The sequence below is a fragment of the Rhinolophus sinicus genome, chromosome 16, assembly GCF_057876585.1.
Source record: "Rhinolophus sinicus isolate RSI-liver-muscle chromosome 16, RSI-T2T, whole genome shotgun sequence".
NCBI classification, from domain to species: domain Eukaryota; kingdom Metazoa; phylum Chordata; class Mammalia; order Chiroptera; family Rhinolophidae; genus Rhinolophus; species Rhinolophus sinicus.
The window spans coordinates 149,419,572-149,437,885 of NC_142516.1; the positions used below are offsets into that span (position 1 = coordinate 149,419,572).

The window sequence follows — 18,314 nt, forward strand, 5'->3', positions numbered from 1 at the left end:
AGTGTTTCAAAAATAGCTTGACCGCCACATATAGAGTATGGAACATAAAAATGTTTTACTGGTTAGGTTCTCTGTGTCCCACAGAAAACAATTCATGTTAGTTAATAGCGATGCTGGTTTTGGAGACCAGACTGAGAGGTTCTATGATGTTAGTTCTGAGAACCAGAACATTAGGGGTTGATGACAGAAGAACTCCTTTTGGATTAGCTTTAACAATGCTGAGATATTGGCTGGGAAGAAAAACAATGTCCAATGGTCCTTGCTAATTATTTTCTGAAAAGCTATATGTATACAGATTTCTCTCTTAGGATACTTAATGCTTTTTAAATTAACAGGAAAGTAACTGGAATGTTTCCAAGCACGTTTAAATGGGTGAAACTAAACATATGGATCTTGAACTCCACATGCCTCCCAAGAGATAGACCGTACATGCATGTGGTAGGGAAAGGGGGAGGTTTCAAGAGCATAAATGAGTTAAGAAAAAACCTTAATATTAACAATGAAAAAATGAAGACAAAAATTTATTTATATATGAAATACGAGTAATGTGACAGTAAGATGATGGAAAAAAATAAGCATCCAGAAAATCATTTATCAGAATGAAAAAACTCGTGTACCCTTAATGTCTCCATAGCCAAGTTACATACAGTAAGTCCAACATACTACAAATCACTTACTTTTTCCTTCCCAACAGCCAGACCAATGAGACTGATGCATTCAATAGTTTTTCCTCTGAGAAGTCTCAGTTCTTTTTGAACTGCATTCTCAACAATGTGCTTTAGTGATGGCATAAATAAGTCATAGTAGGGGACAAATTTTTCCTCTGCAGTATCTGCAACTGATGCGATAGATGTCACAACTTGTTCCAAAACTAACTTGGTACCTTTTTGAATCAACTAGGAGAAGGAAGACACACAAAATAAATTATGTAAATGAGAAACTAGAAGAAACACTCCCTTCACGTTCCTGAAGGCTTTTCCCAAACACTATTTTGAAATAGCAAGCTGAGACCACTTTCCAGCAGCCAGAGTGGAGTAGAGACTAGGTTTTGGAGCAAATTTAAGAATCTATTGAACTATTTATGTGGGATCGTCTTTCTCTTCTGTTAAACTAGTTAACACGCCTTACTTTTGCTTTATCTCAAAGCACAGCTAGTCCTTCAGCACAAATTTGACTCCTTTAAAAATTTTTGGGGCTGGCCCAGTGGCTCAGGCGGTTAGAGCTCCACACTCCTAAATCCGAAGGCTGCCGGTTCAATTCCCACATGGGCCAGTGGGCTCTCAACCACAAGGTTGCCAGTTCAACTCCTCGAGTCCCGCAAGGGATGGTGGGCAGTGCTCCCTGCAACTAAGATTGAACACGGCACCTTGAGCTGAGCTGCCGCTGAGCTCCCAGATGGCTCAGTTGGGTGGAGCTTGTCCTCTCAACCACAAGGTTGCCAGTTCGACTCCCGCAAGGGATGGTGGGCTGCGCCCCCTGCAACTAGCAACCACAACCGGACCTGGAGCGGACCCTCCACAACTAAGATTGAAAGGACAACAACTTGAGTTGGGAAAAAAAAGTCCTGGAAGTACACACTGTTCCCCAATAAAGTTCTGTTTTCTTTTCCGAATAAAATCTTAAAAAAAAAAAAAAAATTTTGTATCCATCAAGCTTAATGCCTACCCTTACTCATTTTCCTCATTTATTCCCACTATTTACTATATATTTTATGCTGTCCTACTATGTTATGGAGAAAATTCCCTTTTGGATCCATTCCTCTATCTTCTAATCTGACTCTCCCCAGAAGATATAACTAATGATACACGGGTGCCCTTTCTCCCATTTCTGTCTTGGTAAAACAGATGAGCCACCTTTCTCCTGCAACCAAAGACCTACAGTATTCTCTGACTTGGCTAGTGACAAATACTAACTGGCTATTTGCAGCTGCGCTCATGCTATCACCTGGCAATATTATTTTATAATTCCTTGTGGATTCACATGAATACTTAACCTAGTAACTACTCCGGATTTTCTTCATTCTCATCGTCTACAACCACACTCTCAGCAGAGCTCCTCACCTTGTGCTATGAGTTCACCACACCTTAAGACGTTGTTATCCCCTTCTTTTGCATCTCGGCATGTGCTTCGTATTTAATATCTGGACCTGTCTCTGATCTCAAAGGAATGTCCTTCTTCTTTGGCTACCCTCTCTTCACACAACTCTTGCTCACATACTTTATCCTCCTCCCATCCCATCTCAGCAACTCCTTCCTTCAGTCTTTAAGTATCTCATGCATTGTCCCTCTGGGGGAAGGGGAGGAGGATACAGACTCTTTGCACTTCAGCCCTCTACCCAAATCTACTTGTAGAATCGTTTCATCCATCTATTCCTGATTTAACTAACCAACCAACCAACCAATCTGCCTTCAACTTGGGTCTACATCTTCTTCCTGTCTTCAGATACACTCGTGTTCCTTTTATCATATTCCTATTCTGCTGTCATCTGACACTTAACACTCATCCTTTTGTCTCAAACCCCTTTCTTTGTCTTCTGAGATACTGTATCTCATTTTCCTCCTTGTTCTTCTTTAAATCAGTCAGATGCAAAGTGTGGTTTATGAACTGTTACAGGAATTGAATGTTAGAAACTTTTACAGCAATTTGACAGTGCCTTTATATCTGTTGACTACAACAGTAAAAACGCTTTAATTTTGTATGTCCTTTTTTATTCATTTCATTTCATAATAGTGATTTATTTTTATTGTATTTGACAACTGGGCCTCAATCATTGCCTTTCTTACATCCATCTTTCTCTCATATACTGCTGTGCTAATATCATTCAATCGTTTTTAGGTTGTCTCTTACTTAAGCTACAACCATAAACCATCTTCTATTTAGATGGCCAGGTCTTATTTTAAAAGCTCAACATATTTAAAGCAAAAAGAATACTCTTTTTCACATCTTCTATTTCTGTCACCCAGGTTAGAAGAATGGTCAATATTTTTACTTCCTTCTCTTTCATCTTTTAAAATTCAAACTGGGGGCCAGCCAGGTGGCTCAGGTGGTTGGAGCTCTGTGCTCCTAACTCCGAAGGCTGCCGGTTCGATTCCCTCATGGGCCAGTGGGCTCTCAACCAAAAGGTTGTCAGTTCAATTCTTCAAGTCCCGCAAAGGATGGTGGGCTCCGCCCCCTTCAACTAAGATTGAATGTAGCACCTTGAGCTGAGCTGCCTCCCGGATGGCTCAGTTGGTTGGAGCGCAGGCTCTCAACCACAAGGTTGCCAGTTCGATTCCTAGAGTCCCACAAGGGATGGTGGGCAGCGCCCCCTGCAACTAAAGATTGAACACGGCACCTTGAGCTGAGCTGCCACTAAGCTCCCGGATGGATCAGTTGTTGGAGTATGTCCTCTCAACCACAAGGTTCCCGGTTCAACTCCCACAAGGGATGGTGGGCTGCGCCCCCTGCAACTAGCAATGGCAATTGGACCTGGAGCTGGGCTGCACCCTCCACAACTAAGATTGAAAGGACAACAACTTGACTTGGAAAAAAGTCCTGGAAGTACACACTGTTCCCCAATAAATTCCTGTCTCCCACTCCCCCCCAAAAATTCAAACTGGCAGAAATAAAATGCTAATGCTTCTTGAGAAATGTCTGTTTGAATCTCCTTTCCCCCCAACTTCCACTATTACTATCCACACTCCCTGAACGATGATTGTATGACAGTCTTGCCTTAAATCTCCTTTTTCTGTTTATGTCTCACAATGCTACCATGCTAGTTTCCTATAATCACATTAACATGATTTCCTGCAGCAGTTAAGAACGTAAAATGGTTCTTCCCAATTTACATAAATCAGAGTTCAAAAATAACTGCCTTGTTTTCAAGGTAATTCATATACCGATCTTACCTAACCTATAAAAGCCATGTGGTTCCTTCTATGGTCAAGCCTAGAATGTCCTCCTAACTGTCTATTCTTTATAGCCACGCAGAAAAGTCGCTTTCTCCAGGGGTCTTAACCATAAAATTAACCTAAATTAATCTCAAATAGGAGGCTGGAAGATCTTACAACTTACCTCTTGGAGTTTAAGTACCATGATGGAATGCAGATGTTTCACCAGATTATCTAAATACGGAATAAGCAGCGACTTGGGACAGTCCTCAGTAAAATTAATGAGAGCGGCAGCGGCGTGGGCCTGCACGCGTTGGTTGCCCTGGTCTTCCATGGTCTGCAGCAGAGCTGCAATCACCTGTGAAATTAAATCATACAGAAGCATACATTCTGAAATGCCATCCTTCTTCTTCAAGTTTGATTCAAATGTTTGAGGACTTCATACTTACCTTTTCATGGAATTTCTTTTGGAAACCAGGTGCAAAATCTGTGGCCATCTGTCCCACGGCATTACAGGCTGCATACCTTACTCTTGGATGCTGGAATATGTTCCTTTGTATTAGTAAAGGTTTTCTATTTCCCATGTGAAACTATGGTAATAATTATGAATCAAGCATTTATTGGTACTTACAGGATCCTGAAGAAAAAGCAAAACAAAATTTACTATCTCATTTAGAATTCCTTCCATTTGCTGGTGGCATCCTTCGCCAATGGCAGATAAGGCCATTAACCCTGCATGCCGGTATTTCCAGTCAGCTACGGAAAAGAATTACGAATGAAAGAACTGCAATGAGACACTACAAACATGTCATTCTGGTGGATGTATAAAAGTTCTGTTTATCTTGAAAAGAATAACACAAAGTATTTTTATTTATTAATTAAGAAAGTGAACAGAAAAATACCTGACTGGATTATTTCATTGTAATAGTGGTTGTGTCACACAAGCATTTCTAAAGTTAAAAGGCAATAATATGAAAGTAAAGAGCTTCTCAGTATTTAAATCAACTACTTAAAATAAGAGACTTTCCCTTTAATATTTTACTAAAAGCAATAAATAGCTGGATTTTCTGTGTCACACACTACTGTTTATTGAATATAAACTTATTGATTTCCATTGTCACATTTCTTTAAAAAGAAAAAAGGCCGAAGAAAGATGCTATTTTCTTTATTTAATAATACATTAAGTGAATATGGATGAATCTTATTTGTATTCTAATATTTGGTTAACAACATATTAACTAAACAATGTTTATTTTACTTGACTTCATATCCTATTCTAATATATAATTTTCCTGACTCTGATTTCTAAATATTTATATTTACTATGTTATTGTTCCCTTTAGGCTGCTTCAAATTCCATGTGGAACAAAGCACGATATACATAAAAATATAATGCTAGGATCTGTGTATAGTCATAGTTTTCAAAGTGGGGCCCAAGAACCCTCGGATTCTGAGAGTCTGTCAGGGAGTCCACAAAGTCAAAATTATTCTCCTAATAATATTATTCTTTACTTTCATTTTGAGAGTATAGTGAAATAGTCCAGGGATTACAACATGGGTGAAATCACGAGACTGTATATAGAAGCAGATAAAAGAATTCAGCTAAGGTATTCACAAAATTGCAAAAAAGGGCATTCTTCTAAAAACTTTTTTGTTTTGTAAAAGTCATTCTTCACAAAAAAATGTTATTTCTGTTAAGGTATACTGGGTTTCTTATTTTTAAATATGTTTTAATTTCTAATAAACACTGGTATTGCCCACATAAACAAAAGCACTCTGGAATCCTCAATAATTTTTAAGAGTATAAAAGGGTCCCGAGAATGGAAAGTTTGAGAACTGCTGCTATAAGGATTATGCAAGTTGCAGAAAAATCCTGAATTATATATTTAATTTTTCACTTTGGAGAGCTTGAAACCCATGTAAAGATGAACTCTGTTGTAACTAATTCAACTATTAAAATTTTCTGAAAATTTGTGAATGTTGATGTTAAGCATTAAAACTATATTATCACTTACAATAACATTATTTTATGTATGTTTTAAATGTGTTTATTCAATACTAAGCCAAAATTTCTCAACTGAGGATTAGTAATCCTAGGAAACCAATATATCAGTATCTGATACTAATCTCTGCATGCGGGATTTATTCATTTCAAGAAGAAACACAGTAAATACTTATTGAAGGACATCTATATTTGGTTCAGAGATGTGCCTCATATATTCTCAATATGCAGAGCTCCTGGAAGAATGTTCAGTAAAATGATGGTATCATATGCAGATTTGGAAATGGTTTTCCTTCTCTGAATTTTAAGCTTTAGAAAAATTTGCTATTTATTATTTAAAGCAAAAACAATTTAAAAAAAAGTGTGGCATATGTTACTAAGAAATATCTATCATTTACAATTTGTTAAAGTACTTTTGACATATAGTAAATACATCTTTGGATCCTAATCCCAATCCTGGGTGCAGGGCAAGCATCTTTTTCTTATTTTACAAGTAAACAAAGACTCAAAAGACTTGCTCAAAGTCATACATTTAGCAGTAACAAATCTTTCAGGGTTCATTGCCATATACGTAAAGCTTTCTGCACTAGCTAGTAAATTGTAGGAAGAACTTAAAGTCAAATTCTTTTCACTAAAATCAGAAAATCACATCCACAACAAATCTGTTTGTGAAGTGTGAATCAGTGGAGAAATACTGACAGCTGGCTGACCTTGTGCAATCTTTTAATATCTCTGGGCTTTACTTTTACCTTAAAAATGGAAAAACCAGATTCTTCCTAGCAGCTGTTATAGGTTGAGTAATCTGTGATGCTAACTGTTCCTATCCCTTTATAAACAGACAAGACAAAAAAACCATAAAAAAATTTAGAGGCGAAAAATTTTAGAGGGGAAACTATTATTTAAGACACAGATGTAAAATCACATCATTAATGTGATTTTGGTTTTGGGCCATGACTTTTCAGAACAAATAATAATTTTATAGGATAAGAAGGAGCTAGATAAACAGCTTAAGGGATAGAGTTCTTAATAATTCACTTTCATTTGAAGTTGGTATTGTTACTCAGCTTCACTACTTTAAGATCCTAAATCGATGGTTTGACCCTCAAGCCTACCTCTTGTAATGTACTCTGCAAATAAATATTCATACAAGCAAGCCAGGATTTCTGTTAAGAGTATGCAGTATCTCTATTTGTATTCAACAAAAACCATTAACATTTAATGGGTAAAGTGTGGAATGCTATGAGCTATTAAATAAGGGAGGCTATTAGGTGGTGATATGATGTACTGTGGAGCAAAAGCTTAAGTATGGTGTGTCTGTACGGTATATTCACATTCTGGAGAGACCCCTGCATATGTGCATAAATAAAGTCAGAGAAAAAGACTTGCAGGGGTTGGAGCAAGGCATGTAAAACAGTCTCTGAGAACTGTTAATAGTGGCCAACTCTGAAACTAAGGTAAGGGACTTCTAGTTTACAGATTTCTGTATTTGACTTTTTAAAGAAAAATTAAGCAAATTAACTTTGTAATTAAAAAGACAAAAAATGTGTACAACAATTTTTGGTATTGACACAAATTACGATAGGCTCACAAATGACCAAATATTTGTTAGAAAAATAATAGAAATATAACAGTGGCTTCACTCCTGGATAAACTAATTTTTTTAAAAACATAAGATACTGGATGAAGATTACATAAATCAAATATGCTAAAATTTCATAAACATGCAAATAATGCTTATTTAAATTTAAATCTAGATGTTTCTGGCTAGGGAGAAAATCTGTATATGTTCCTTAAAATTTGTAATTTTTCTTATACACTAAGGCCAATTCTAGGAAGAATCAAATATTGGCAGTAGTGGGTAAAAATATTCTTTAACATAAGATTGAATGTTTTCAAAGATGACTAAGTAGAACTTTATCAGCATAATGTAAAAACTTAGGTTAAACAGAATATAAAAAAGCAAAGATTAATTTTTAGACAGTCTAAGCATTTGTTAGAGTTTAAGATTTAGAAAGTCACATTCCACTATTCTATCTAGCATTTGAAAGAAATACAGCTTACGATTTTGAAGCATTTGCATAATGTGTTCCTTGATCATTGGCAGAACGAGCTTTCCACCAAGTCCGCAAGCCATTCGGTCTAAAGCACTCTCGCCAGCAACTGCATTGCTATACACAAACAAAATTTAACACATTCAAAATACACAAGAATAGTGCACTATACCGGTATTTCTAAACATGTTATTAAACTAGGCCTGAAAAAGAATTCAGTCTTTCGACTGTATGTAGTAAGTTGTGGGTTAAAAACCCTAGAGTTAAAGGGGCAGAGGGAATAAAAGTATAATTCTATTGTAATTAAAAAAGTTCTATGTCTGAATCTTATTTTTCAGGGCTTTTCCCTTTTTCTCTCTCTACACCCATCACTGGCTAAAATTTAGGTTCTGATACTTTCAAGCCTCAGAAATGTGAGCAGAGCGTTTAGGAGAGCCTTGTGTATCTCATTTCCTGGACATATATTCTTCAAACTTATTGATGGACAGAACACAGAAAACTGAAAGAGGTGTTGAGACTGTATATGATTTACTCCTCACTGTGAGCTTATTTTACTCTTAAAGGGGTGCAAACTGTATTGCCAAAAATTATATATATCTGAAAATCAATTCTAGTGTTTTCACGGAAAACTGAAGAAATTAGGCATAAAAGCCTTTGCACTGTCTTAGAACTCCAAGTTTAGTAGTGAGTTTATTACATGCATGATCTTTAACTGTTCTGTGAAGACAAGACTACATATAAAGATAAAGCTATAACTGACCTTTAGAATAGGTTCTCAGACTTAAACTGATCTTGAAAATATATTTATGGCTTACTTAGATAAAATCTTATTCATCTAGTCCAGAAAATATAGCTTCATAAATCATAAATTTAAGTGTCTTTTACAGGGCAAATTACAGGCCAGGTAGCAGCACATTACAGTAACTGAACCAGGGAGAGGAAACCAGATCTGAGCTCATCTTCTCTTCAGCCCTATTAAGTAATTTCCATTGAAGGATTACTTTCATACACTTCAAAGCAGTAGTAAGGTCAGAAGCCAGTCATTTTTAAAAATGGGATTAAGCCTCAAAAACACTCCATGTATTTTATTAAGTCAAATGTCTTTCAGTTCAGTAGTTATAGTAGCTTATACTGCCTACCAGTCTTTTAGTGGAGTATTTTCAGTTCTTTTTAAGAAAGAGAGGTAATATAATGCTCTGGGAAGAGTAAGAAAAATGGTATTAAACCCCAGCCCACCGACTGGCTATATAATTTGGACAAACCACCCAACCTTCTCTCTCCACTCTGCATCAATAATATGATAATATACCTTTAGGACTACTAAAAGAATCAGTTAAAATAATAGAATTCTGAAGTGCTGGGTTTCACATACACGTAAGAAGCAGCCATCATCACTACTGGACAGTGAATATAGATTTTGGTTGGTTGATTTTTCCAAAGGAGTCTGTATTCATGGGGGCCTCCTAAGTCACCGCCGCAAGTAAAATTCCAGTGTTACTATCTTCTAGTGTACATACAAATCTCACTACCACTGTCTCCTCTCTATAAAGTTAAATTGCATTGTATTAAGAAACTACGAAGTTTCACAGCGAATTATCTGCAACAACCATTCTAAGTGAAGTCTATATATATAAAGGCATTTATCACAATAAAGCTTCTTTATACATATTTTATAAGATAACTCAGACTCAAAGCCAAAGTGTCCCATATTCCAAACAAAAATTTAACTACAGATTACACAATACAGTGGGAAAGAGATGGGCCTGCACCCCTAAAGCTCTCACTGCCACCTGCCCGTGCTCTATGCCACCAGGGCCCTGCACACAGTTACCTGTCAAAATCGTCGTCTTCCAACTCGTCCGCATTGGCCCAATCCTCATCCTCTTCCAGGTCAACCATCATTGCTAACATCTGAGGGACTAACGGAAAGAATCATTTCATACATCAACACCACTGCTTTCTTCTTTATCAACATCATTATTTACAAGCAAGAATTTTAAGAAGTAAAAATAAAAAATGAAATATTTACTTTGCCTCTAAGAGGGTGAGACAAAAATATTTTTATAATGTCTGTGCCCCCAACATCTGATTTGTTAAATTTTAACCTTTTTCACACATTTGCTTTAGATCTTCTTCTTTTTAAGAAGTAACATTAAGGATAAAAGTCAAACTTCCCAAATCCTATTGTAGTCTCTGTCCCTCACCAGAGGTGAGCAGCATTATAAAATTAGTGTTTCCATTCCCAAACTGTTTTTATACTTGGAAATATAGATTTCTGTAATCTTACACCAAAGAGCACTATTTCATGATTTTATTTTTTATGTAATAAATGGTATCACTATACATATCCTTTGGTATTTTTTCTTAAAATACATAGATTTCATTTTAATTACTTCATAGCATTCCATTATATAAACACTATCTTGTTAATGGACATTTTAGCTGTTCCCAATTTTTTTCCTATTGCAAAATTTACCTTGATAAGATTCTTATACATATCTCCTTGATATGTGTAAGAGTGAGCTCAGGGCATAAAACTGTTACAAGTATCTGCAGTAGCACTAAAAATCACTAAACTGCAATCCACAGTGGTTGCATAAGCTTTCATTTCTCAGGGAAGTTATTTCACAACACTGTGCGAAGTGCCCTGGAGCTGTCAGAGTCCTCTCCTATCCCTATCCTTCATCAGCATTGGATATTGTCAAAGTTTCTAATAACTTGTATCCCACAAATACACTTGTTTTTTTGAGGAGCAGAGTTCGTTAGCCATTTCAGATTCCTCTTATGTGAATTTCCTTTTCTTAGCCTGTCTAATTTCTAGATACCAAAACTCTGATTGTGTGCACTGCACCTATTTTCTTCTAGTCTGCAGCTTATCTTTTAATTTCACTTATGGTGTACTTGGTTGGACAAAAGTTGTCTTAGTATTTGCAAACTTAGCAATGTCTGCACCTATGGTTTGTGTTTCAGTCTTTAAAAAATTATTTTCTACTATCAAGCTTTACTTATAAAATGTATCTGTACTGTTTAGTTTTTAATCGACCCTAAATTGGTTTCTTATAGAATGTCTGAGGTTGCGATATTTTTTCCCACAGACATAACCAGTTGCCCCTACGACTAGGGTTTCCAGGCGGGAATTTCCACCCATTTGTCGCTTCTCCGTTCCCGAATCCTGAGATACAAACTGTTTTCTGTTCTCCACGATAAATCATTTCCACAGTGATGGCCTTACTACCAACCACCTGGGTTCAAGGAGCTGATTTTCCCGATTTCCCAACCATCTGTTCTCGGGATTCGTGAATGGAAAAGTGAAAAACCTTCCTGAGAATGGGCGGAATTCCTGCCTGGAAACCCTACCCATGACCTCTGATGAATTATCTTTTTAGTCAGCTCTGTTTCCATGTGAGAGAATCTGCTCTCAGGCCCTTTTGTTCCATCCAATCCATTTGTCTACACCTGGACCATCAACAAATTCTACATCTTTACAGCTGATAAGGTAAGATCTCTACTTTGTTCGTCAAAATTCTCTTGGTTACTCCAGGCTTTAAGTTCTTCGACATGAATTTTAGAAACAATCTTATGACCAACTCTATTGGGATTTTGACTGAAATTATATTGAATTTATGGATTAATTTGAGGAAAACTGATATTTAGTTCTTTCAATCAATATGTTTAGTTCTTTTAGTCCATGCAACTAAGTATGTACAGAGATGTGTTTCCCCAGATTCATCTGATTTTGAAAGGGTATTCATTTTATCAACAAATCTGTGAACTCATACAACTCTTGGCAAAATTTGTCCAATAATTTTTCCACATTAAAGACTTTAGACTTACTAGTCTGTGCAACAATATTGGTATGTTTTCTTAACATAGCAGCTGCAGTCTCAGAGAGGGTCACAATTACTTCGAGGGCAAGCTGGCGCTGCATATTATTGAGGCTAGTGTCTCCACACAACTACGAAGAAGACACATTTGCATACGTTTAGTAGTTTATTCACTGAAAATGAAAACAGAACATTAACTGAAGTATTTAACTTACCTTCAGACTTAGTTGTAAAGTAGCTTCCAAGTGAGGACGCAAATATTTTGGAACAGTATCTGCAATCTCAACAAGGGATTTTAGAACTGAATCATCATTCTGGTAGCACGAGTCATTTACAGACTAGAAAAGATGAAACAGAAAAAAAAAGTCTGTGCTCGAGTCACTTTATGATGCCTCATTAGCCAAAACATTAAGAGGCAGGCAACAAACAATTATGAGTATTTTTCTCTAAATAATAATTTAGCAATCTATATCATGCCAATGTTCTACCTACAGCCACATGTATACCTTCCTTCCCATTGTTAACTAGAAACATACAAAACAAGGATTTAATTCTAAGTGAAAATGAAAATCAGTGAAACTGTCATAACCACTACCACAGAACCTAAGGCTGTCAAGGAATTCTTTCACAACCAGGAAGCCCTTTCCTCTGTCCTTCCTACATCCATGTCCTTGTCTTTTTCATACATATAGTAAATACTAGATCTTTTGATACATTTAAAATGTCCAATATTACCCAGTTAATTTCTCTTTCATGTCATGTTTGGTCACTGTGGTATTTAAATGTGCATTCTGTAACTACCACTGTATTTCAGAGTGAAAACTCCTAGATAAACGTTTTGGCTAACATTTTAATTTAGCCAAAATTCAGAAGAAGAAAAATCTGAGATTAGACTTAGTGATTAACTTAAGATTTTTAGGTAATAAACTACTAAAACAATATATGAAAAAGTTAACGTTTTGTTATTGACTTAAACTGAATCACGTAGGATAGATATTTCAATCCTAGCCCGTGGTGTTCTCAACAGGGGTGCTGTTTCTCCTAGGAGGTGTTTTCTTAGATTAGCAAAGCTAGGGGTACTAGATATCCTGCATCTGTGACACGTATGATTCCAAGGAACTCACAAGACCTCCTTATCATGCATCTCACGACCATAAATGTAAGATACTTACAAAATAAAAAAAACTCAAATATTTGTTATAAAAAGGGCTTTGAGGTCTGATAAAATTGAGACTAAGTGCTCTAATTTACCCACAATCTTATTTTATCTTCTGGTTGATTCAAGCTGTCCTTAAAATAATAACTTATTCTTGAGATCCAATGATGTGAATTAAACATAAACTATTCACTTTATAATATACACACTGTTATCAGCTCTATGGCTAAAATGAAGAACTGCAGTTAAGTATGGGTTTGAATTGTGCACGATTCTCCCACTTACCAACACTGTGACATTGGGCAAGTTTCTTATCCTTTCCTCCTTAGTTTCTCCTTATGTAAAAATGGGCAGTAAATTTCATAGGTTATTTGGTTGATTCAATGGAAATAACCTATGTGATCATATATATTCAATAAGCACCAACTGCTTGTTATTTGCATTACAGAAAAAATTTGAGACTAACCTAAAATTTTAAGACTACGAATCTATAAAGGTAATAGATGTTACGTTCCATGAGATTTTCATGTCTTGTTCACTGCCGTATCCCCATACCCTAGTGCCAGCACACAGGAGACAATGAATATTTGCTGAATAAATGAGTGCACTAGAGAACGCTGATGTGAATTTAGACTACAGAAAACCAGTAAGGATATAATAATCACCTATTTTAAACTGTTTTCTTACCTGTAAGAACCCAGGTAACAAGTCTGCAAAATGTTTGAACAGAGTAACATTGTGCTCATTTGCAAGTATAAAAGCAGCTGTAGCTCTAGCAGATAATGTTCTGATCTAAAATGAAGAGAGTAAAATGTCACACGTGAGGTTTTGATTGATGCAAGTTCAAGTTTTCTTACTCCAGATGAAATTTGTCTTTATCAGTAAAATTAGTATTTATATTTTATAAAGTATTACGGTAAAAACAATCTCCAAATACATAACTTTTGTTTACAAGGTACATGTTATATTAGGTGCTAATATTAATGGAATTGAAATGCTTTACCGATGGATGTTCCTGATCTTGCATACACTGAACTAACATCCGTTTGATGACGTCTAAATAGTGCTGCTGCTGGTTCCCAAAAATTCCAGGAAAGTTCCTAAAAAATGATCCAAAGCAGTTTTTAAAAATTACATTAGATCTTAGTAAAGTGTCAGCTAGCACATCTAATTAAATGTCTGCCTGACTCAAAAGTATGTATTAATCCTTAAGGTTGAACATCATCTACCCACCCTCCAAGCAAACTCTTGCGGGGCTGGGTGAATGGAAATATAGTGGAGAGGGTTAGTCTGGGAGGAGAGCCGACCCAAGTACACACTACTCAGCCACTCATCCCAGCCTTATGCTGTATCCTTATCGCGCCGTCTCAGTGGGAAGTACAGGGTGGAACTAGAGCAACCACGGGGTGTCAGGTGGTAACTGCAGTAACCACGCTTTCTGACAATTTGCTCCTAGCCTTGCAGATCCAGGTAGTTTAAGTTCTGCAATACTCTAAATTCAGTAAACAAACTGAATGCTTTTATTTAATTCTCTACTCTGGATTATTGATATAAATAAGATACATCAGACAACGGAAATAGAAAATGGTGTTACTATCAACCCTTATCCTCTTCTGAGGCTTGATGTGTATTATATTGAAAATAACGTATATGACTTTAATAAATTATAAATCCAATTATACTTTAAATGCAGAACTGTATAACATAGTAGGGCAAAAGTTTTCTTAATGCAGACATTGATTTAACTCTAAGCTTTAACCGTTTGCTTATAAATATACAGGAGTTTATTAAAAAATTACATTTTTATGAAGCTTGGTTATACAGAACACAGAAAACAATGGGGATTCTTCTTTCTCTTCTTCAAGATGCCATGATTAAAGTGGCTTTCTGAAAGGTACATTTAGTACCATGTCAATCTCCAAATAAAGCAGAAGAAACTGTTCCAGAAAAATTTTCAAAATCATAAAAAAAGGGGAAAGAAATAAAGTTCTAGAGAACACTTGTATGCAGAAAAAGAATCATAATATGAAATAAAAGGCTTTGTTCTTTCAGTTTTATTTCCAACACAATACAAAGCTTATCTAAAGGCATTATTTTAAGTCTAAAAAGTTAAGACTAAAAAATCAAAATGTGTTCTGCGCATTCAACATTAAATTGTTAAAAAAAATTACATCAATGTATATACCAGAAAATGTGAAGGGCAGCTTCCCGCAGTCCCATATTTTGAGAGCTGACTGAATCAAAAAGGAACTTCAAACCTTCAGGCCATTGGTTGTTGCCATCCTCATCTAAAAGTAAAGAAATCCAGGCATACAATGTGTAAGTCAAAATTTTTAAAAATTAAGGGTCAATCTTTTTATTGCATAAGCCTCATTCAGAATATGGAGTAGTGGAAAATGTCACTTGCTCTATATTTTTAAAAAATTCCAATACAATTAGGTCCTTTAACCATGAAAATGACATTATAATCTTGTAAAAACTGTGTACAGTTGGGTTACATGAGCACAAACACAAGCAGTAGTCATTTCTAGAAGTGGGATTTGGAGAAAAGGCAGCACTTTGACTATTTGGTCGAATCTTTTATATTTATTAGTATTATTAAAGGGTTTAAAAAGTAGGCAAAGCTAATACATGGTAACGAGGTCTTGAAACCAAAATAATTATTACTTTCAAACAGAAGATGCGGGAGTGGGAAACCCTGGACCCAGAGTGGTGCTCGTGCTTTGTAGTTTTATGTGAAAATTTCCCCTATATTCCCTGAAATTTTCTGAAATTAAATTAAATTTCCTGAAAATTTCTGACATTAAAAAAAAAATACCCTTTATTTGTCTCTTCAACGTAAAAATGATGCTTTGAGGGGAAAAACAGCTGCTTAAAAAAAAAAATCTATGGAGAGAACACCTTAATGTTTCTATTATTAAGTGATTTTGAGTTAAAATAGTGTATATAAAAATTCATATTTGTACACTTAAAAATTTTGAAAATAGAATTTTCTAAGCTATTTAAAACAAAACTTAAAGAGTTTCAGTGGGTTTTGAACTTTGCTGGTAGCTTAAAGAATTAGTGTCATGATTTATTAATAAGACCAACCAACAATACCTCCCATTTAGTCCTTCCTTATCTTAGAGAGGTATCCTTTTCAACCTTTAAAAATGCCACCTAAATGAACTAAGTTTAAAATCACACTTATGAGTCTATCAAAAAATAATGAAACATGTAATTATATTATTATTTTTGGTGTGACCAAAAAGTTTTGACTGTTGATAAAATGCTTTAGATGTTTTTCTTTTATCTCATCCTTTAAATGTATTTTGGGGGGAAGTCCTCGCCACAGCAACCAGATAAGAAAAAGAAATAAAAGGCATCCGAATTGGAAAGGAAGAAGTAAAACTGTCATTATTTGCAGATGACATGATACTGTGTGTAGAGAACCCTAAAGATTCCACCAAAAAACCATTAGAACTGAAAAGTGAATTCAGTAAAGTAGCAAGACACAAAATTAACATTTAGAAATTGGTTGCATTTTTATACATAAATAATGAACTACCAGCAAGAGAAATTAAGAAAACAATCTCATTTACAATTGAGCATCAAAAAGAAAAAAACAACAACAAAAAACCTAGGAGTAAATTTAACCAAAAAGGTAAATACCAGTATTGGGAAAATAAAGACACTGAGCAAAGAAACTGAAGATACAAATAAATGGAAGCATATACCATTCTTGTGGATAGCAAGAACTAACATTGTTAAAATGTTCATACTACCCAAAGCAATATATAGATTTAATGCAAACCCTACCAAAATACCAATGGCATTTTTCACAGAACTGGAACAAATAATCCTAAAATTTACATGGAATCACAGTAGATTCCAAATAGCCATAGAAATCTTGAGAAAGAACAAGTTGCAGGTGTCACGCTACTTGATATCAAACTATACTGCAAGGCTATATTAATCAAAACAGCATGGTACTGGCATCAAAACAGACAGATTAATGGAACAGTATAGAGAGCCCAGAAATAAATCCATGCCAATTAATCCACAACAAAGGAGGCAAGAATATACAATAGGGTAAAGACAGTCTCTTCAATAAATGGTGCTGGGAAGACAGGACAGATACATGCAAAAAAGTGAAACACCTTCTTACACCATATACAAGAACTCAATATGATACCATAAAATTCCTAGAAGAAAACACAGGCACTCTCTTGGCATTGCTTAGTAATATTTTTTCTGCTGTATCTCCTTGGGGCAGGGAAACAAACAAAAAAAAGGACTATATCAAACTGAAAGGTTTGTGCACAGTAAAGGAAACCATCAACAAAACAACAACCTACTGAAGACACTTGCCAATGATACATCCAATAAAGAGTTAATATCCAAAATATTAACTCTATAGAAACTCATATAACTTAACACCAAAAAAACCCAAACAATCCGATTGAAATATGGGCACAGGACCTCAGTAAACATATCTGTAAAGAGGAGCTACAGATGGCCAATAGACCTATGAAAAGATGCTTAACGTCACTAATTATCAGAGAAATGCAAATTAAAAACACAATGAGATATCACCTCACACCTATCAGAATGGCCATCATTGATAAATGAACAAACAAGTGATGGTGAGGATGTGGAGCAAAGGAAACTCCTGTACTGTTGGTGGGAATGTAACTTGTGCAGACACTATAGAAAACAAGAGGTTCCTCAAAAAATTAAAAATAGAACTACCTTATGACCCAGTAATCCTACTTCTGGGTATTTATCTGAAGAAATCCAAAAACACTAATTTGAAAAGATAGATGCATCCCTATGTCTGTTGCAGCATTATTTACAATAGCCAAGATAGGGAAGCAACCTAAGTACCCATCTATAGACGACTGGATAAAGATGTGCTATGTATATGTACAATGGCCTATTTACCTGGCCATAAAAAGGAACGAAATCTTGACATTTGCAACAACGTGGATGGACCTGGAGGATTTATGCTAAGTGAAATAAGCCAGACAGAGAAAGACAAATACCACATGATTTCACTTATATATGGAATTTAAAGAACAAAATAATCAAACAAAACAGAAATAGACTCATATGTACAGAGAACAAACTGATGGTTGCCAGATGGGAGGTGGGTTGGGGGGGCTGGGTGAAAAGATGAAGGGATTAAAAACTACAAATTTGTAGTTACAAAACAGAAATAGGGATGCAAAGTACAGCATAGTAAATAGTCAATAAAATAGTAATAACTATGTATGGTGCCAGGTGGGTATTGGACTTATTGGGGGGAATCACTTTGTAAATTATGTAAATGTCTAACAACTAAGCTATACACCTAAAGCTAATGTAAAATAAAATTGAATGTCAACTGTAATTGAAAAACAAAATTATCTAAAAAATTTTTCAAAAAATATT

The 18,314-nt window shown here is 35.5% G+C and overlaps 1 protein-coding gene across 2 annotated transcripts in view; it reads right to left on the reverse strand.

Moving 5' to 3' along the window:
• IPO5 (importin 5) overlaps positions 1 to 18,314 on the reverse strand; it is a 39,682-nt gene that overhangs the window by 12,168 nt on the left and 9,200 nt on the right. For both annotated transcript variants that reach the window (XM_074329439.2, XM_019756911.3), the window contains exons 4-14: positions 15,088 to 15,190; positions 13,906 to 14,002; positions 13,590 to 13,694; positions 11,962 to 12,084; positions 11,757 to 11,877; positions 9,754 to 9,841; positions 7,933 to 8,039; positions 4,501 to 4,625; positions 4,319 to 4,408; positions 4,054 to 4,227; positions 678 to 896 (exon numbers count right to left, since the gene is read on the reverse strand). In XM_074329439.2, coding sequence (XP_074185540.1) covers positions 678 to 896; positions 4,054 to 4,227; positions 4,319 to 4,408; positions 4,501 to 4,625; positions 7,933 to 8,039; positions 9,754 to 9,841; positions 11,757 to 11,877; positions 11,962 to 12,084; positions 13,590 to 13,694; positions 13,906 to 14,002; positions 15,088 to 15,190 — 1,352 coding nt within the window. The remainder of the gene's footprint in view (positions 1 to 677; positions 897 to 4,053; positions 4,228 to 4,318; positions 4,409 to 4,500; positions 4,626 to 7,932; positions 8,040 to 9,753; positions 9,842 to 11,756; positions 11,878 to 11,961; positions 12,085 to 13,589; positions 13,695 to 13,905; positions 14,003 to 15,087; positions 15,191 to 18,314) is intronic.